The sequence below is a fragment of the Conger conger genome, chromosome 3 (assembly GCF_963514075.1).
Source record: "Conger conger chromosome 3, fConCon1.1, whole genome shotgun sequence".
Classification (NCBI taxonomy): Eukaryota; Metazoa; Chordata; class Actinopteri; order Anguilliformes; family Congridae; genus Conger; species Conger conger.
Genome location: NC_083762.1, coordinates 32,828,608 through 32,850,375, shown reverse-complemented (window position 1 = coordinate 32,850,375; position 21,768 = coordinate 32,828,608). Strand labels below are relative to the sequence as shown.

The 21,768-nt window shown below is 40.0% G+C and overlaps 2 protein-coding genes across 6 annotated transcripts in view; one reads left to right on the top strand and one right to left on the bottom strand.

The window, feature by feature from the left end:
- Window positions 1–3,381, top strand: part of LOC133123997 (leucine-rich repeat and calponin homology domain-containing protein 1-like) — a 67,613-nt gene extending 64,232 nt beyond the window's left edge. For both annotated transcript variants that reach the window (XM_061234770.1, XM_061234768.1), the window contains one exon: window positions 250–3,381. In XM_061234770.1, coding sequence (XP_061090754.1) covers window positions 250–363 — 114 coding nt within the window. In that variant the 3' untranslated portion in view covers window positions 364–3,381. The remainder of the gene's footprint in view (window positions 1–249) is intronic.
- Window positions 3,382–3,544: 163 nt separating this feature from the next.
- esd (esterase D/formylglutathione hydrolase) lies at window positions 3,545–13,702 on the bottom strand. Of its 4 annotated transcripts, none has more exons than XM_061235422.1 (9): window positions 13,552–13,702; window positions 11,959–12,037; window positions 10,408–10,496; window positions 8,857–8,955; window positions 8,260–8,384; window positions 7,735–7,854; window positions 6,347–6,445; window positions 5,020–5,187; window positions 3,545–3,923 (listed from the first exon to the last, which is right to left on the bottom strand). In XM_061235422.1, the coding sequence occupies exons 2-9, from the start codon at window positions 12,024–12,026 to the stop codon at window positions 3,843–3,845; spliced, it is 849 nt and encodes a 282-aa protein (XP_061091406.1). In that variant the 5' UTR covers window positions 12,027–12,037; window positions 13,552–13,702; the 3' UTR covers window positions 3,545–3,842. The 4 variants fall into 4 exon arrangements, with proteins under 4 accessions (XP_061091406.1, XP_061091407.1, XP_061091403.1 ...); XM_061235423.1 differs by having other exon boundaries at window positions 11,959–12,033; window positions 13,552–13,670; XM_061235419.1 differs by lacking the exon at window positions 13,552–13,702 and adding an exon at window positions 13,308–13,545.
- Window positions 13,703–21,768: the final 8,066 nt, after the last annotated feature.

Here is a 21,768-nt window from a genome sequence, read left to right as displayed (position 1 = left end):
TCTATCTCTGGGATCTCTTTCTATCTCTGGGATGTCGTGACAGGTACTGTGCTGCACAGGCACTGAGAGCACAAGGTTCTCTCTCTACTGTATCGATCTTACACACACACACACACACACACACTGTATCGCCGTCTTACATTCTCATGGTTTTATTACTTGTGCCATGTTTTTTAATTGTTTTTTTTCTACTGCTCTCCCTCTGTCTCTGGCTGCCTGTCTCTTTCTGTCTTTTTCCCTTTTCTGTAGGACAAGTTGTGTCTGCCCCATCACATTCTGGAGGAGAAAGGCTTGCTAAAAGTGTTCACCACTGTCCAAGCTCTGGTGGATGAGACATGCACCAGACAGGCCCTGTTCACCTGAGGGCAGACAGAGACAGAAAAAGTGTTTTTATTCAAATGTTTATAGCCAAAGTGAACGAATGCGTGCGCCACATTTTAAAGCTGTATTTTCTTTACACAGTAGCATATTGGTAACATGTTCAAGCACTCACTGTAATTGTTTCAGATTTAACTTGGATGTAGAGTATAGTTTCTGGTTTACCAGAGGGAAATATCCTCAACACTGGCCTCGAGTTTATGACCATAATGAATCCTGTATATTGCTCAGATCTTCCTTAATTATATTTATATTTATTTATTATGCATTCATCCAGCTGGATGAATGATGTAACTACTGTATACAATGTAAGAAAACCTATTTTTTTTCCTAGAATACAGGTTAATATATTTTGATAGGTGTAGTGCTTTTTTCTGTGAGGTTAAATGTTTTTAATTATTTTGGCCCCCCAGCTAACAGGTAACAAACTTTCAGAGATGTTTAGACATCCAGTACTGCATAGCTACAGTGCTGAGGGAATGCCATGAATTTGGGTGCTTCTTGACCAACTGCAGTGGTGTTATGCTGTTCTGCTCATGGGAGTTGGAGTGCAGTAAAGCAAGGGGTAGTTGTTAACAAGTATTTTTATTGTTTTGGAATGTCTATGTGTGTGGGACTGCATGCCAGTGTATTTGTGTGTGTGTGTATGTGTGTGTGAGAGAGAGGGTGACAGATGACATATTAAGGGCAGTTTGCACATGTCAGTATTTTATTTGCTGAACCAACCTACTCTTACTGTCCGAGCAGCACAGCACAGAGCAGTCTGTGAGCGGCTGAATAAAGTAGGTACAGATAGGTGTACAGACAGATGCACAGACAGGCGTACAGACAGGCGCACATACAGACAGACCGCCAGTTTGACGTCCTACTCAGACACCAATGCTGATTTTAATAGTTGCAGTGACTTTTTGCTTCACCAGGATGTTATCCAAGTGTGTCTAGAGCCTGACACTCGCATGTGTTCGGCATAATTAATTATCATGCATAAAACCATCATCAACATGCGAACATTACAGACATGTTCAGTGTCAGGTGCCATGTGTTAATGAATGTAATGTTGTTGTTTTCTTTTTCATGCCCCAGCGTAACACTACATTTCTGCAGTCTAGGCCACAGGGTGGTTCATTATTGAAACACAGAGGCTATCCCCTGTGGTCCCAACAACACCGTTCCCACCTCTTCCATCAAAGTACTTACCAAGCCCAGCCCTGTTTAACTTCTGCCGTAATACAGGATGTTCCTACAGGATAGTAAAGCACAGCAGCTTAATTGAAACTACCCAGCCTTTGCTCAAAGGACTTTGAGATGGAGGAGAAGTGTACTGTACCTCAGCTAGTGTAACCTATATGTGGGGGAGAGGGAATTTACTTAACTGACAGGTGCCTGTGTATGGATTGTATCCATCTTACCACACACTAAGCAGAACAACATTCAGATATCACAAGACTACAGTATGTGTGTGTGTGTGTGTGTGTGTGTGTGTGTGAGAGAGAGAGAGAGAGAGAGAGAGAGAGAGAGAGAGAGAGAGAGAGAGAGAGAGAAAGAGAAAGAGAGAGAGTGTGTGCATGTACGTCTGTGTGCTTGTACACTTGTGGGGTATTGGGAAGTGAGATTTTTATAAATAAAGCTTGAGCCACTTTTGAGATTCAGCAGCAGATTTTTTTGTTTTTCAGAAAACAGATTTGTCAGTTGGCAAAAATAAAAACAAAAAAACATTTAAAAATCTTTTATAAATTACCTTTATAAAATACACTGAGTAAGGTAGTGCTCAGTCCATTATGGAAATTGAGTTACCTTGTTAATAATATTGTATGTTCAAATAATTATGATTTAGGTTAAATTGATAGTGGTGAAATGGTCTTGTAATGTGATGAAGGTTTGTGCAAGTAGTTCTAGAAATGAATTTTATTTTCTTATTTCACTATTACTAACTTGCATATTAATACAGCATCACAATTATTGATGCCTGTTTTGCAACAATTCTGTTATGGATTTATAATCAGGTTTTATCAAACAGTCCAATAACATTCGTCAAAGAGGACAATATTAATGTGTTTCCATGTCAGCTCTAACAAAACTATAATTGCCACTGTCACCATCTAGTGTTCAAACAAGGTACGGTCATTACTTAAGTGGGAGTGTCTCATGCAGTTCATCTCAGGGAGAGAACAACATTTCCATATGAACACACCAGCCTCACAAATTAACAGCTAAATACTGAATAATGGTTTTGTAGAATGTGCATTGGTTAAAAGGCAGAAAGGTTCAGCAGGGGAGTAAAAATGGCAAGGGTAAGGAAAAGTGGTCCCTGAACAGTATGTGGATGAAATACAGCCTCACTCCTGCTTTTGGGAGATAAGCAAGGTAGAAGAAAAATAAATTAAACGAGCTCAATAAGGTTATGTATATAAGGATGTGTCCAAAATTGATTAAAGAATACACTGTAGCATAACTTAAGATGTTTATGTTTTAAATATTTGAAAATGTAAACATTTCTGTGAGGTATAGTCATTTACCTTAAATGCCTTTTTCCAGCAAAAGTTCATCTAAATTTCAGACCCAAGTTCTCATTGGTTCAGCTGAACCATATTTTACAATGTTTTTATCTTTGGCAACTGACATAAATGATTCAATCTCATCTAACAATTCACTTGTCATTGAACAAACTACAAGAATAAGCCGATACATTTGTAAAACTGCAATTCAAGGTTCAACTGCTCAATCTCAAAAGTGTTTTTTTATGTTTATATTTGGACTGTGGGTCTTTATAGGTGGAATTAATGTTATTTCTTAAATTAAGGGTTTTGCATTTATGCTTCCATTTTCACTGTAAAATAAATACTGTTGACTTGTTATACGTTTTATTCCTGTGACTTAGGTATAGATATGTTTCATAAGGACTTGTGATTTAAAATGCATGTTACAAACCATTGCCTTAATGACTGTAAATACTGCAGAGGACATATGTGTAACAGTAAAACCATGATTTGTATAAAGCTCAAATGTTGTTGTGTCCATTTTCTGGAGAGTAGAGGATCATGCACTGACCTTGTATTTATTTGGCACTTATATCCAGAACTACCAGTTTTGCCCTGGCCATGTGCAAAACGGACTATGTCCTACTTAAACTACCGGTTGTAGAACAGGGAAATGACACCACACAGTATTATGCAATCACCAAGTTTTATTTAGGAGCACATATTTTCCAGGCAATTTTGGTGGTAGGCAAAGAGGACTATGTAATTGTGTTCATTTTCATCCAATCAAATCACTACTCTCAGCAAATGGGCACTCAGAGTTCAATGAGGAAATATGGCCATGGGCCAGGTTGAGTGCATTCTAGAGCCCTTGGTGCTCATCAGCAGTCCCTCAAACTCTTCCGCCTTCACTGATGTTGCAATCGTTGTCGTGGAGATCGGCAATGCAACGAAGGCACTAAAAAGGGCGGCCACCTGACCATGACATCACGCGTTCAGGTACTTGCTGTGGTGCTTGATGTGATCGTTGATAAAGGAGAAGATGAAAAAGTAGCTGTGATCGTAGCCCTGGAGAACAAAACATCAATACTAAATACATCACATCTCTCTGAGGCATTTGATGTCATTTCCTCTCATCATATTTCACCAGAAATACGGCGCAGTCCGGAAATATTTGGACAGCGATACTGTTTCTGTTTATTTAGATTTGAAATGAAACGATGAAAAAGAAGTTAAAGTGCAGTGGCACCTTTAATTTGAGGGTATTTATATAGCATTTAAAGAATATATATAGCATCCATTTTTATACATATATATGTATAAATATGTATTTGGTCTCAATTTTAGGGGACCAAAAGTAATTCAACAGTTGGTTTCTTAGCTGTGTCTCAATAGTCGTGTACTCAATCGCTTTCATGCAGGTATAAGAAAGCGTTCAGCATCTAGTGTTGATTCTAGGCTTTTGAGTGCCTTTGGAGTCTGTCATTTTTGCTAACAGTTTTGCCAATGACTCAAGCAATTACGAAGCCAAGAAATAAGAAAATAAACCGGCAATAAGAAAAGAGAAAACCCAAATGGCATAAACTGCTTGCATTTGTCTGAGTCGGTATTAAACCCAAACATTTATGAAACGGAGTATTTAATTCATTTAAAGTCGAAATGCCCAATAACCTAAATACAAATTTGAAATACATATACCCATAATATATTGATAACGGTTTACATTCAGGGAAACTCGTTTGGTGTGAGACTAGTATCCCTCAATGTGCGGGAGTGACATTGGCTCAGTCGTCTGGCAGCGGGAGGGTTGCCGGTTTGATCCCGCCCTGGGTGTGTCCAAGTTTCCCTGAGCAAGACACCTAACCCTCAAATGCTCCTGACCAAGTGGTTGGTGTCAATGGCAGCCAATTGCCGTTGGTGTGTGTGTGTGTGTGTGTGTGTGTGTGTGTGTGTGTGCGCGTGTGTGTGTTTGTGAATGGGTGAATGGGAAACATCAATTGAACAGCGCTTTGGATGAAGACGCTATATAAATGCAGACCATTACCATTAGCCATAATTGTGTTATCACTGGTTTCGTGCTTTGATAAAAATGTTTTTTGTGCAAGAACTCCACTGGTGCATCAGCAGCTAAAAATCACAGCTATTCTATTTCTCCAGCTCTCACCTGCTGCAAACGGAAAACCACAGGGATCTTCTTATCAGTGCAGGCAGCAATCAGGGTGTCTGGCAGCAGCTGCCTAGCAGAGAGGAACTGGTCATCACGACCCTGGTCAATGAGGATGTCAAGCTGGGGACCGGAGTAGGAGCCAGCCAGAACCGTGGCATCGTAAGCCTGCCGCCAAAGAACCAAAATGCCAGCTTACATACAATCCATTTGTACAGCAGGTACCTTGCTCAAGGGTACAATAGCAGCGCTCGGCCTGAGAATCACACACAACCATGGAGTTTCATAGTCAGTTCCCTGCCCAGTGCGCTACACTGCCACCCCAGGAAATTGAGCCTGAGACATCCAAGCCAGCAACCTAACCATAGTACTGCTGCAAAATTGTTTATCAACAGCCATTTAAAGCTGCAGTTGGCAACACTTTTTAGAGAAAGATATCGGGAAACGGTCATGGTAGCAGGCATAGAAAGAGCAGCTGAACATCCAGCACCATACACACTACCCCAAATTCTGTGTTTTAATGCCAGGGGTTTGAAAACAAAAACGAGAGATTTGGCTCTTTTTTCTTTTCTTCTTTCTTTTTTTTTTATAAACAAAAGCTGGTTCACAAGAAAGAGATTTACCTTGTGCGTTCATATTTATCAGTACACATAGCTACTGTAGATGCTTTGAGAAAGAAAGTTTCACCAATGGTGAACAAACCACCTTCTTTGGTGCTATGTAATGCCAAAAAGTTTAAAAAATAATGTTTATTCTAAAACTAGAATAAACATCGATGTACAATTCAGAAGGTGGCGTGAGTTTCGGGAGCAGGTGTTGGTGAAGACGGACGCAAAGCTCACATTGTTTCCGCTGGACAGGTATTGGATTTTCTGCTTACCTTCAATGAATCTAGCCACCAGTAGTACCTACTGTAGATAGTTATTACTGATGACATTACTTCATTTGGCGCCTAGTTCTTGGAAGAATTAAATGCTGCTACATTACCTGAGTGGTAGGTTAGAAATTTTACCCAGGGTAGCTAGGTGTTATCTGTTGGATCGTTTTCACCTGGACTCTTGGAGCTGACATTTTACAGTACTCTGCAAAAGTCTTCGGCACCCTTTTTTTTTTAAATATAAATTTGGTCTTGTTAATCTTTTTGTTTTCTGCATTAGTGTGCCTGTAGAAAAGGGCAAATTTGAGATTTCCAACCGTTCATTTACCCCAAAAAAATAACGTTAGAAAATATTTGTAGCCCCCATTGATTTATTTAGTCCAGATGTGGAATGTCCAAACACGTGTGGGCCATTCTCATTGTTGGAATATCCTCCCCTGGTTTTCCTACCTCCCAAGCAGTCTTGTCAGAGCCCAGGTATCCACCGAACGCCTTCTGGCCCCAGGGGCACTCCATGGGGTTACAGATGGGGGCAAAGGCAGACACAGACTGGTGGGAGAAAGAACAGAGCTTTCATCAGCAACATAATAACAACAACAACTCTATCTGTCAGAAAACTTGGTAGCCGAACTGAATAGAGAAAAAAAACAATAAAAATGAAACTATAAAAAAAAACCAGGATGATGTAAAAACAAAACTCGAAACGCTGGTTCTATGATGTGCTTAGTTGGGGCATTCTAAATGAAAAACTTTTAAATCTTTGAAGACTGCATCAATGTGATAGACAACAGACAGCCTACATGCCGTGTTCATTCTTATCCTGTGTATTTTCCGTCAGCAGAACTCCAGTAGAAACTGAAATAGAAAGGCTGCTTTGTGCATCTGTGGAATACACAGTTCCTTTAAGAAGATATTCCCAAGCAACAACTCCCAAGGAACAAAACCCAAGCTACATTACTTTGTAGTCTAATCTAGGACTGTTGCAGTTGCACTGTATCTATATTGGATTTGCATTGTTTACTGACTTGGCCTATTTGCCATGTGTACTGGAAGTATTGTTCATGGCTGGAAAACTCATTCTTTGTGAATTGTAATTTGTTCTAACAACCTTGATATGTACTTTTTTTTACGCACAGATTTTTATGTTGCTTTGGATAAAAGCGTCTGCTAAATAGAATGTAATGTCATATATTGTAACATCTGGGCTTAGCCAAAAAATAATAATAATACAAGGTTCTCACACAAAGAGTTCGCAAAGCAACGCCCATCTGTCACCGTTTATGGTTGGATTAACTGATCAGTCTGCAGCCTGGCATGATTACATCACTATCAAGGCTATAGTGTGTACAGCTCCCAATGAGCTGTATGCACAGACAGTTCTATTCTAAAAGCACAAATATGTGGCTTAAGAGCATGGGTGCACAACTCCGGTCCTTGAGAGCCGGTCTGCGTGCTGGTTTTTGTTCCAACCAATTGCTTTATACTGTGGATTTAGTTTTTCACTGTTTTTATTTTTTACATATATATTCATTAGAAATTGTACAGCACTTTGGTTGACGGTAGTCAAAAATATGACTTGACTTGACTTGTCTTGTCTTGAATTTGCTGACAGCTCTATAAATTACCCTGGTTCAAGCCTGTACATGAGCACAGTAAAATCATTACGATACACTTGCAATCTGCAGCTGTAGCCGGTACATATGTTGGGTAAGATACGGTTGAGTCAATTCAATAATTAAGACTAGAAGTCGGCACAAAATCCTGAAATCCTTGTTGTGCACCCCTGCTTTAGAAACGTCTCCCGCTCACCCCCCCGCCCTTAGAAACACCACACCTGCCTTGTATTTCCCAGGATTCTTCAGGGCACAGATCAGTGCACCATGACCCCCCATAGAGTGCCCAGAGATGGACATCTTCTCCGGGTCGGCAGGGAAGTGAGAGTTGATCAGACGAGGGAGCTGAAAGAGAGAGTGCCGGGGAAAAGGAGAAGTTTATGTTTGTTAGTAGGGACAGTACTGGGGTCATAAGGTTAATAGCTAATAGCCTAATCATACTAATCTGAACTTTGTTTATTATATTTTTCATACTTTTTACCAGCCAAACTCATGTCTGTGCTCGTCTACCATTTCCATGACTGTGCACAATTGGAGCTTGCAGTTCTGCTGGGAGGTATTACCATCGGCCAATATGGCCACTGAAATATTAGTTATTGATGGGAATTCCTCTTATGGTGTGGATTTCTCTTCTGTGCACCCCTATTTGTTAGAACTACCCCACAGACATTACTTCCCACAGAAACTGCACACTCTTGGTCGCTAGGTAACATCGTGACTTGTAAGCCAACTGCAGAGACAAGGCCCCACCTCCTCTGTGACGTAGGCGTACATGCGGTAGTTGGTTTTCCAGGGCTCGTTGGTGGCGTTGACGTAAAAACCTGCACCTGTGCCAAAGTCCCAGCTCTCATCCTCCCCCTCAATATTACAGCCACCTGGAGACCAGAGAGGGGCATGTGACCAGGGGCATGGTCACATCTCTACAGAAAATCCACTGCCAATTCCACACTTCAGTGCAGGGATCACCTTCAAGTTTCCCAGGAAACAGCAGGCACAATACAGCTGTTGTGATGTGACCTCACTGATAGCAAAGAGAGCGGCTCAGGCAATCATTAAGTAAGTTGGGAACAACCACAAGAACAACAATGGTGGTGATTTGCTGACACTGTCTGGCTACTTCCTGGCTGATACCTAGAAGCTCTAGAACCTATAGCCAGAAAGTTCCTACTAGACAGTGTGTCGACATCACCTTTGCCATTTCCATTTCATCATCTCTAGGAAACAAAACATTTTGCTGCTCCACTGCGTATCAAGGTGTAGATATGTCATCAGTTTTCCTGCTGGAGGATGGTGAACATTATGACTGAGAAAAGACTTTCACAGAGCAGAGGGCGAGGTCTCACATACGGGGGCTGGTATCGGGGGCGACGATGATGAGGCCATGCTCAGAAGCAGCCTGCTGACAGCCAGCCTTGGTGATGAAGTTCTGCTCCGTACACGTCAGCCCTAACCGGAAAGAGACATGGCAGCAATGGATATGTCACACAGACACGCATGCACCAACTGGACATCTCTCGTGGTCCTACGCTGCCATCATTACCAATGTGACCAGAGAGGGCCATGTTTGATCTGCAGCTGATGCTGGACTTATAATGAAAATATCATGCTGATGGGATAGCCTAAACAGTCTCTGAACATCAGTACCATCAGTACCTCTCGAGAATCATCTTCTCTGCTGTAAAATAAACACCCTGAAATATTTTTTGCGTAAATAAAATTTGTTACATTATTCCTTTGTAAGCCGGCATCTGTAATCATGAAATTCAAAGGTGGAAACTTGTTTGCAGTTTCCATTTGTGCAGTATATGTAAAACAAGGATGTACTGGAATAGGCCAATATGACCAATATCAAAAACAATATCAGCCAGGATGGCCCAGAATTTCCACATTGTGTTTCCCTAAACAACTGGGTACTACAGCCCTGCATTTGAAATGACTTCATACCTCAGAAGAACACAAGCACCCTTCAACTCCCAAACTCATATACAGTATCCCAGATGCTGAATATTCTGGACTAGTGAACCAGAGTATTAACAAAATGAGTTTTGGTTATAACTGTAATTAAAGCCCAATAAATCCATTGGGAAATCTTTGGTACAATTCATGAGCAATGTTATAAAGAATCCAAGGCACTCACTTCGTTAAGATTAAAAATCCTTTACTCGTTAAGCCTGAATAAACAAAGAAAGTGTTTTTATATTTAACAAAAGGGGCGTCAAGGATTTTTTTTTTTTTTTAAACAGAACTGCTCCAGAAATGTACCCTTTCACATTTTGAAATCGATGCACTGGGCTTTTGTTCTGCATTTATGTACACTGGCCGACTGCTCCATTATGTACTAACGTTAGGCTGACATAATCATTGGCTTGCCAGCATAAGTTACGGGACTAACTGGCTCTCCTAAAATGCAGAGGGGCATGGGCTAACAAGTATAAGCAGGCAGAACAACCAAAAAATGTAATCTATTTTCTGGGCTGGTGCTATTGGCTTATGCTAGCGACACCGTATGGTCTCATATAATTGTGATGAATAAAGGCTAACAACAACACACTAGCACTAGTAGGTTTCATCACCAATGCAGTGACGTTAAAATAGTGAATACACTTTGATTTCTGTGATGAATGTATTGAGCTCACATGCACACACTGCCGTCTACGTTTTTAAGCTCCATTGCCCTCCCTAGAGTAAGTAAATATGCCATTCGTTTAAACAAACAATTTAATTAATGAAGAAAATGGGGGCCCAGAGCAATATTCTTTCAGGAGACCCAGAATTGACCTATGGACACAAAGCGATTTTTAACAAAGCAATGACATTCCTTGAAGCAAAATAGAAGAATCCAACCTCCTTTCTATAACTCGGACGCAACAGTGGAAAGCTAAAGTTGACTTAACTCACCGGACAGCCAGTATAGCACGGGACACTTAGAACTTTCCGCTTTTGGTGGGAGATAGATGCCGAACTTCATTCTGCATTTCAATTCAGAGCTGAAAAAATCCATCAGAAGATCAGTTAATACAATTATTCCTTCCATAAGCAAAGCTTACGCATGCGAAGTTTATAGACAATTGAACATTTATACTCGCAGTTTAAATATTAAATTGTCGATAATATCTGTTGTGAACGTTAAGCTTTTATGGATTCCTAGCAATTGAGTTGTACAGTAAATCCTCAAATTGTGTCCGGGATTCTAATGAAGCCGGGCCTCGGATACTAGCCGGGGGCGTTACCGATTCGGACAAATAAAGGCCCCCAAATACAAGCCGGGGTAATATTGCCTACCAGTAGGGCTATCAGTCCATGAGCACTAGAAGACATTGTTTCGATTTAACTCAATGAAATGAAAGAGCTCTTCTTAATATTTTATATTGTTGGGTTATTTAATACTGTTGCCAATGAAAAGTCGTTGTCCTACACCATGGGTCTCCAACACGTTGCTCTCAAGCTACCAGTCGCTTGCCGCCCCCTTCTAAGTAGCTGGCCAAAGGCTGAAGCAGTATACATTTAAACACAATTGTTGCCGCGAGGCATTCCAGCCTACGAATTTAATAAAAAGTAAATCATGAAAAATAAAAAATTAACTCAATTTAGGCTACTTGGCTACGCAATAAGGTTTCCATGTATTTACAGCACAGCGCACGTTCAATGAATGAATGAATGAAAGCGGCTGCCTTGGCTCGCAATAAACAGACACTCTTTCAACTACATAAAACGTAACAGTGAACCATCAAATATCCCCCAGATTTCAGTGCCCATCAGTCCCAACATTTAGCAATAGAATCAAACAGTCCAAAAGTAAATTAAATCTCAACCCAAAGCGAAAATCTTTTGATAGCCTTTCTATAACGCATGTCTCACAATAAAACGCACTTTAGGGAAAAAAGATCCTTAACTTGCTGTTATCTACGCTAATTTGTTATTGTTCATGAAGGCGTGTCTGGGAAGTTGTTATTTTATGGATTCTGGACTTGCATGTGATTTATTGTGTTTGAGAATATTTGCAATAAACTAAGTCTGTTAAGACTGACACTATGACTTACCAAACGGTGTTTCCTGATTAGCCTACACATTGATTTCTGAACGGTTACAGGAAGTGTTGAACAGTGTTGGCCCACTTTAAGTGTAGCTTTTTACTTTATTTCTAAGAATAAAATTCTACACCAGAAGCCTAATAAGAAATAAAGGCCTGCCTCGAATCCAAGCCTGCCCCAAATAAAGGCCTGTGCTTTGTGCAGCCTAAGTAAATAAAAGACCCCTGACACAATTTGAGGATTCACGGTATGTTCCATTGTCTACGACAGAGCACTGGAATTCTGCGCAAAAGTCGTTGAAGTTTGCCATGAGATCTAGTGAGTGGACGGCACTGACATTATAGATATCCAATGTCAATTTGATTCAAACTACAATGAATACCATTATGATCTGTCCGACTTCCGCTTTGCAACGTACCTGTCATGCTCAAACACCTTTTGGAACCCCCCGCAGCATTTGTTGGACGAAACTTGGGTCAGAGCCATTGTCTTGCTTGCTTCAGATTAGGGAAAAACATATAAATGTATTGAACATGTTTGTCAGAATCTTTCCACAGCATGGTTTGTTTCATTCTTCCTCTATAGCTTACACAAGCAAAACGTTAGTGAGTACGTTAAATCGCAGCTGCATGACTACAAAAATAGCCAGAGAGCTGTCACTCCACTAATCACAGTATTACATGACGTCACTCAAAACGAACCGCGGCCATATTGTACGAAACTTGACAATTGCCACTCCGGTCCACCTAGCATCACAAACTGTGATTATGAATTACTTGGTGAACACGATCAGTGTTTACATCTGTCAAGATGTAGTAGGGCCTCTGCTGCATTGCACTCATCTTGCCATGTTGGTGCACTTCTAGCTTTTGCACGCTGATATCTTCTCAGACCGTTTCTGTCCCTGTTGCATTTGCTATGACAGTGGCTGGATGTTTCTACCCCGATGTTAACAGAGGGGGCCCAGTCAGGATGAGTGCTATTGTGAAGGTAAGCTGGTTTCCCTGGAAATAAATTAGATGTATCATGAATGTAGCTGAGGTGGCTGATTAATATTACAACACATTTAGATTACTAGCAGAGTGGCCAGTGTGCTCATTTAAGGAACTCTCTCTGCTAACGTTAACGTAAATTGGCGAACGCAAACTAACGTTAATCAGCCAGCTAATGTTACCCTGCTTTATTAGCGTGATACTAACGTTAACGTTAGTTGTCAACACTGGCATTCATTTGATATGGATTTTACCTTGAATGAAGTGATCAGAACACACTCTGCTACTTTGTGAAGGCTGGAAATCTTTCCGGTTTATTCTGGCTAGCCATAAATTCCTCCTGGCTTGGCTTAAACGCCTCGTATTTTCGCCTTCATTCTCTCACCACTGGGATTCTGTAAAAACGCAACTGCCTACTCTTGTCACCACCGGATTTATTATGGCAATGATAAATGACACACGTTATGACCATTTTCGAAAAAAGGTGAACAGTGAAATGGATAACGTGTTAGTGACCGTTTAGTCTATCTGTACAATATGGCGCCCAGCAATTCAAGTAACGTCAGCGTAATACTATGAATAAGACAGCACTCGGCCAGCTTTCTACAGGCATACGTAGCTAGTAGCCTACCCACAGTAACCTACACCGAAGAGTTGATAAATTACAGCCATGTACTATTAGCAATCATGATTAACTGCCAACTTTACAACTATATTACCAAATGCAATAACAGGAATACACCACGCTATTTTGCGAGTCAGTAAACCTACTTACTTTGGAAATAATTACAGGGCAACTGAGAGCTGAACTGACGTCTATAAATATATTTCAGACAAAGTGTGCTGAGTCTCCGGTTGGTGCGTGCTATAATCATATCGCTTTGATTATAGCACGAAGTTTTTGCAGCGAAGCATAACCTTCACCGTTCATGTAATCTGGCTGCTTTGCAGATATGAGAATTCGAGGAAGTTAAATACACGATATGCGTATTGCTGCTTTTGTGCAGTTTCGCACATACCTGCTTTAATCTGCAGAATACAAGTATCCTTCGCAGCTTTATCCACTTGCACGAGTCCGCAGTCCAAAGAACGTCCGGATCAGAGCAATTACGTTAAAGACACACCCCTTTCCAACGTAAGCCCAATGAAACGCCACACTACGCAGGGAAGGTGGCGCAGTTTGAAAAGAGACGAGGATGAAGTTGAAAAAAACTTTTAAATCGCTGCGGTCTTCAAAGTCGATTATGTTGACAATGCGACATGATACAAGCAAGATTGTGCTGATTTCAGTCGCAAATAACATTTCAGGGCATTAGTATTTGGTCTTTAATTAATTATTCAATATTACAGAAGTGTACAAAACAATACAAACAGGACAACTGGGGTAGATGAAGCTGTTAAACACCGGGCTGTACTGAGGTTGTAGAACGCACATCTTCAGTCCAAAGACGTTGAGCAGATATTTCGTCACAGGTGGTCTACACTGGGACTGCCGCCCAATTTTGCTTTTCCTTTCAACACTAAACAGAGGATTTAGCTGGATGAGACAATAAGTGGAAAAGGAGAGCACTGGGGCCTTACTTGGTAGCTTGTATTGATATGGGGACTGTCAGTAATTACTGGTCAGATCCCCAGAATCCCAGTACTCAGATTTATTTGATTAAGCTTGCCTGTAATCCATGATGGAAAGTACTTCTAAATAAAGGAAAGGGTGCCACAGCTGATTTCAATAGTAATAACAGTGAAGACCACCCATGCCCACCCTGCAGGCTTCTGCTTAGCCTTTAACACTGATATATGACAGGATTGACTGCTCTGCTGTTATGTTGAAAATATGTCAATATACATGGTTTTTAAAAGCTGTTTTTGAATTCAACTGGTTGTGTTCCGAGTTTGGACCAGGGGCCCTTGGACTCATGAGGCGTCAACATGTCCCCAAGCAAGGGACAATCCCCTCTGGAGCTAGGCTGTAGCACCTCATTAGGCACCAATATTTTTTAAAGAGATAAAAAGAAGGTAAATACTCGTTTTTTAAATTCTCCTCCCACCTCTCCTTGATCCCCTCTTTTTCTCAGGCCCTGTCTCGGAGGCACACTACAGCAGTGTGGAAACCTGGCCTCCTTATGCCATGGTTTAACAGGCTTCTGCTGCTGTATATACTATCCTATCAGTCATGCATGCTTCTCTCCCCACATTCCCCTCTGCACCCGAACAGACAATAAAGACCAGGGATACTGTAGACTTCTGCTTTGACTGGGTAAGGGATTTCTTAAACCTCTTGTTTCTGTTATTAACACAGAGGTTATCCACAATCAGGAATCTAGATTAAGATATAATAGTAATAATTGAGATTTTAAAAGGACCCGCTGTAACTCTAAAACATGCATGTTCACCATACAGCTTAATACATAGTTTCAGTGCAGGTGGTTGTGGAGGAGTGCAGTTCCTCAAGGCCATTTCTTCAAAGGTCCAAATTAAGAGACAGACACGTCTGAGGAGACGACTCCTCTGCAGCGAGGAATGTGTATTCAGTCCAGCAGTATTTCCCTGTCTGTAGTTGTTTTCCGATTGCATTCTCCTTACTGATCAACAGGGGGCGCTGTGTAAGCACTCAATGCGTCTCTGCGCTCTTTTCAGGCCGCGACAAAACTGTCAGCATTCAGTATCCCCATAAGCAAGACTAAATGTTGGTTCCCCATAGGCAATTCTGGTAGTTCACTGTTAAAGCAACTTTCATTTGAACTGTCATAAAATACATCAACTGCCAAATGGACTCATATAAACTCTTTAATAGTTCATTTAACTGAGAATTTTGCTATGTACATGTACTGAAAAGATGGACATTTTCATCTGACTGAAAAACCTGTCAGAAAGCTAGCATTATCCCAATGTTGAAGAGGTAGTTAATTTAAATGTCCTCACATCCAATGGTCATCACCCACTGAAGTCCAATTCACACATAAATATAAAACAGAGTGTAAGGAATAGTAGGCAATATAATGGCAAGTAATATATCTAAATAACTACAGATGAGTTTTTCTAACTATCTGACAGTGGCAAGAACAATGCAATACAAGAGGAGAACATGCAAACTCCACACAGAGAGGCCCCGGCCGACCGGGATGTCAACCCAGGACCTCCTTGCTGTGAGGCGGCAATGCTACCCACTGCACCATTCGTGCTGCCCATTAGAGTCCACTTCTGAAATGTGAAGTCAGCAGGGTCCAAAGTATGGGAAAAGTGTGGGGAACAGGTAACTGTGTCTAAAGCATTTGTGGAAAAATGTGGACAGAGCCAAAACAAAATGGCACAAACCTGGATTATGGTTCAATAAGTTAAATGAAACATCAAAAAAATGAAGTATCAAAGAACATAATGTTAATGGAAACCTAAATTGATCAAGTGATTGGTTGTAACAGAAACTTGCATACACAGACCGCCTGGGACCCAGTTTGCCTATGATCTGTGGAGTTAAAAAGTTAGCATGCCTCATTAGTCATTTTTTCCTTATTCTGTAATTCAGAAATATAAAAGTTAATATGTTAACCTCTTAAGTATCACCCATTTTGTTAATACAAGCTTGAAAATGACATACCCAAAGTAAAATGGTTACTATTCTTGAACCCTTTTGACTACAGGCATACTCCTGGTCTCTTCTGAAAGGTAACCCTTTGGGGTTTGTTTTGCAATAGTCCCAAGAATTATATAGAGTAAAAAGTTATAGAGTAACGAAGTTACAGTAGCTCAAACACAGTGGAAGTGGAAGATTTTTTTTCTCATTGAAAATAAGTTTTGTATTTGAGTGGTACTCATGGCTGTCCCTGGTAGGCTTAGAAACCACAATGGAACCACAGTAAATCCCTTTCCCTTTCAAATTTGATGACAATAACACCTAAAATGGGCATTCTGCATTGCTTCTTCTAAGCTATTTCTAGGCAGGTTTCCAAAAAATGACATTTGCAGACTCCAAAAGGACACATGTAAACTAAATTATATTATGGGTTGTGGAGGTGTAAAATACTGCTGCATAATAAATTATAAAACATTACTTATTATTACTTTTTATCCGGCAAAATTTGGCATCTGGCAGCAGGTCCAGAAGACTGTAAAAAAATATGTAAAATAACAACGTATATAATTATGTATAATAATGTATTAATTGAGATAAATTGATTGAAGATCGAGGCGGCACTGATGGTGCAGTGGGTAGTAGTTTGCATGTTCTCCCCGTGTCTGCGTGGGTTTCCTCCGGGTACTCCGGTTTCCTCCCACAGTCCAAAGATTGGAGAGTCTAAATTGCCCGTAGGTTTGAGTGTGTGAGTGAATGGTGTGTGTGCCCTGTGATGGACTGGCACCTGTCCAGGGTGTATTCCTGCCTTTCACCCAATGTATGCTCGGATAGGCTCCAGCCCCCCTGTGACCCTGTTCAGGATAAGCGGGTTCAGATAATGGATGGATGGATGGATGATTCAAGATCAAATACTCAACCCCCAACAAGTCAAACACATCCCCACAATTTCACATGCCATTTATTATTCAAAAGCAGACCTGCTCCTTATTTAATGAGTACAGAATAATAATAATCCAATAATAGAACCGTGAGTTTTAATGCGTTTAAACAATATATTCTGTCACTATATTGATTTACATTTCCGCCATGAACACCTTGGGGAACCTGCAACAAACTGGCAGAACGCTCATCACCAAAAAACACCGCTCTTCACCAAAAAAACACCATCCCAACTGTGAAGCATGGTGGTGGCAGCATAATGTTATGGGGATGTTTCTCATCTAAAGGGACTGGGGAACTTGTCAACATTGAAGGGAGGATGGATGGGACCAAATACAGGGATATTCTGGAGAAGAACCTGATGAAGTCTGCAGGGAGACTGAGAATGGGTCCACAATTCATATTCCAGCACGAAAATGACCCAAAGCACAAGGCCAAAGCTACCACTGAGTGGCTTGTAAAGAACAAGGTGGATGTGCTGGAATGGCCAAGCCAAAGCCCTGACCTAAATCCAATTGAAAACTTGTGGAATGACTTGAAGGTTGCTGTCCATCAGCGCAAACCAACAAACCTCTCCCAGCTTGAACAGTTCTGCAAAGAAGAGTGGGGGAAGATCTCCAAGTCCAGGTGCGCCAACCTTGTGCAGAGCTACCCAAAAAGACTGGTAGCTGTAATTGCTGCCAAAGGCACTTCCACCACGTATTGACTCAGGGGGGTGTATACTTAAAATGAGGAAATTTCAGTTTTGTCCATTAAATGCACTCTCTTTTTCAAATTAAAATAATTTCACTGCATTCATATGGTATGTTGTGTTCTTTGGGTCAGGGAAAAACAAGTCCCACTTTAATCCATTAAATTTACATTCCGTGACACAACAAGACATAAAAAAAATTGAAGGGGGTGTATTCATTTTCTATCCACTGTATTTTCTGTATCTCTCTTGTTTTGCTCAGATTTTGTTCACGCCCAAAGATCGCCTACCCCAACTTTAAGGGGTTAACAAAGAAATTGATTAAAATAAACATTTGAAGTCAATCCATATTTCTTTTTTAACAGCACAAAGACTTTTATTTTTATTGCACTTCATTACCATAATACACAATAATTTTAAATAGAACACCACATATCCAAACTTGTCAAGTAAAATGTAACAAAACATAAATAGAGAACCAAACAGACCCACTTATTCTCCATGTTTATTAAATATAGATAAAAATTGTGAACAGTTTAGGAACTCACCTAATGAAAACAGGAATGATCTGAACAGACTGTGTGTATACTGGGTGGAAAGACAAGTGGGGAGAGAGTGGCAGGGAGGGAGAGAGTGAGGGAGCAGACTAACATTTGAACAGGAGATATACAGAAAAACATGGGGGGACTAACATCAAGGCAGATAGAGAGAGGGGGAGGGGGGTTGGGACATGAGAACAGGTTTGAAAGAGTTCCCTTGTAGGCTTTGTTACTGTATGCTCCCACAAAAGTATACAACCCTGCTGGGTTGCTTCAGTACAGTGACCAGATGTATGAACGCAAATTTCCTATTGAATGTGGCAGTTACAGTGGGCTCCAGAATTACTGGCACCTTTAATAAAGATGGAGAAAAAAGGCTGCATATTATAAACAACATGGATAATGATCCATATTTTATCTTCAAACATACAGGAAAATTATATACTTTTATTTAAATACCTTTGCTCTCATGATTCAATGTTTTTTATTTAGAAATCTGATTTTTTCCAAAAACCACAGGTGCCAAAATTATTGACACCCCTTACAATTATTGTAAATAAAATCAAACAATGAAATTGGCAATACAATTTTAATTTAATTTAGTTAAACGCAGTCTAAAGGAACTATATTGTGTCATTCCATCACTTCCTGTTTCACTATAAAAATAAAGTAACAAACATGCAAAATCCCTTTGTCAACCATCAGCATGAGAAAAGCCAACGAACTGTTAATTCAGAGGACACAGATGATTTGACCATCACCAGTCAGGTAATGGGTACAAAAAATACATAAACGGTTAAACATACCACTTAGCACAGTAAGGGCAATAATAAAAAGGAACAAATGGAATGGTTGCAAACTTGCCAGCAAGTGCATTTACTTACTTGTCGCTTAGTTGGCCTCCTGGACCCCTTGGTCTTCTGCAGCAATTAATTGAAAGTAAGTAAATATCTAGCTAATAAGCTGTATCAAAACGTTGGTTGTCGATACTTCTACCAATTAATCCTTTGCTTCGGCTGCTTACACACAGATGGGGGTAACACATTCTCTCTGCAACTACCTTACAAATACTGGTCAGAGACAGTAGTACTTGGGCTCATCGTGTCCGAGAGAGCCAATACAAAACATAGATAATAGAATTTCTATGTACAAGTACTTTTGTATAAGTATACAATGGCAAAACAGACAGCAATGATAATTGCTCTAGAGAAATTTAAGTAAACAATGGACATTCTATCAACATTTCTCTGAGGACATTTTTAGAATGAGAAACTATTATGCATTTGGTCCACTGGATGCTTTTTGTGAAAAGGACACTGACCTTATTTCTTGTAGTATGTGGATTTCCAAAATGCAGAGAAGGTGAGGTCCCCCCATGCTTGTTTTATCACCCACATGCTATAAAATCAGGAACTGTTGTCAATAAAGAAATGGCATCTGAAATAAGTTATACAGCGAAAATTGCGCCCCGAAAAAGAAATGAATGCAAAAAAATCCTTATGGGCCTGTGAGAATTTAGGGGTTAATAAAGCTACTTTACGTATATTGGAAAATAAATCTTATGTCAATAATTGTAGTATTTTACAGAACATTTTGTGCATATTTATCAAGGCTGACAATCATTCTAGAGCCCACTGTATATCATAAAAATAATATATTCATTATAATACATTTGCTCTGAAGTATCAGAAACTATACCTTGAATACAGGTCTGTCCTTGTTGTAAGCAGTATGAGACAAAATACATGTAGCCATAATGTGCTATCAGTGACTCATTGCTCTGGAAGGCAGAAAATCACCTCCTGCAGCATTTAAGAAGCCTCCCTCCCCTAGCAAGTCCTCCAAACCTTCTTTTCCATTGTCTAAAAGAGAAATATACCTGTTGAGATTTGAAAAACCCCCAATGAACAGCCCAAATTCAGAGGAAAGAAGCAAATCTCCCTTTATTGGACTTTTAATACCATTTAAAAAATAAAATCTTCCTATGTTTCATCTACAGAAGTAAAATTCAACCATCTGCTTTCTCCCATGTCACAAATGTTATATTTATAGTTAAAATATTTCAATATGATATTCAACACGGATTGATTATATTGTCAGAGGGATGTGCACATACTCAGGTGCTCTGAGGCCAAATTCTCCATTTCCAGGGAACCATAGCTATTCTTGTTAAATACCTGCAGCAACAACACAGGAAATTGAGCACTGTTCAAGCTTCTATGCGTACAAATTACTGAAACCAATGTGTTACCCATTCCTATTATCTATAGTATGATCAAAAGATCAAACTTAATTAATGGTCAAAATTCCAAATAGCCTGAGGTTACACTGTAGCTTGGTAGGCAAACATATAGGCTAGTAATAAATAATACGATAAAACGAATATGGAACTAATTGAAGTCATTTAAAATCTAGAAATTATGCAGCTCAACTTACCATGATTGGGAAGAACATCCTAAATCTTTACACCCAGAAATGTTGCATACAGTAGAACACTCAAAGAAAACACTGTAGGAGTCATAGCTTGTGAGACACAATAAAGGTCATGGGTTCAAACAGATTAAGCACAGTTTATTACAGGAATCACAATGCTCACAAAGTACACAGGAGCAAAGGCAGGGCTGGAGTAAAACACAATAAATGTTATGTGTGTATCCTTTTCAGTACATGCATGCTGGTCCACACACAATACTACTATAACAGAAACAGCCACTTTTAGGCAAATACACAGATCTTAGGGGCTATTTGCAACTTGTAACCCTAGGGACGTCCTGAGTCATCAGGTTCCATCATCTGTAGAACTGAAAAACATGACACTCAGCTGATCATATGGCCAAGGTACTGTTCTGTGTTATGGTATTCATTCTGGAAGTGTTTTCATGGGGCAGTGGCTGGTTCAGGGACATTTTGCTGGAGTCGAGCATGTGTTTACAATTTTTAGTCCCCAGAACATTCCCAAAAAGTAAGGTAAGCATTTACAACTTGTAAATTTGTCTGGTTTTTCTGGTTTTTAGAACATTCTTTAAATGTGATTGCCACACAACTGGAATATATCCATACTCTTATTGAAATGTTTATTGAGTGGGAGTGTCCCTCCGTTTGTACTTAATGTACTTGAATAGGACCGAAGAGCTAAAGGGGAAGATAATAGGCCTGTCAGATGAGGCAACAGCCTTAATTGCATTCTACAGGCCAGATTTACTAAAAGACTGCGACTCTCTTTTTAGACGTAAAAACAGTCTCTATAAGGTCGCAATATCCACATGGGTTTTATTAAACGGTCGCAATGGGTTAAAATCAATATTAGGATGCAATTCACGAGTACACTCTGCAACTTTCCTGTTGATGTATGTAAATACAGTATGTTCATGCATAGGCATATGTATACCTGAAACTAAGGCGTTAAAACAGTGTGGCTATTATTTAAATTGGGCGAATTAAGTATTCCATCTGATTTACAAAGGCGGGCATTAATTGTGACTCCCTTCTTTGTGTG

Excerpts from the sequence above, each read along its gene's own strand:
- esd (XM_061235419.1), bottom strand. The coding sequence starts at position 13,407 with ATGATTATAGCACGCACCAACCGGAGACTCAGCACACTTTGTCTGAAA. Across the intron at positions 8,385-8,856 it reads CGCCCCCGATACCAGCCCCC|GTGGCTGTAATATTGAGGGG; the intron begins GTATGTGAGACC and ends TCTGGTCTCCAG. Across the intron at positions 6,446-7,734 it reads AGAATCCTGGGAAATACAAG|TCTGTGTCTGCCTTTGCCCC; the intron begins GCAGGTGTGGTG and ends TTCTCCCACCAG.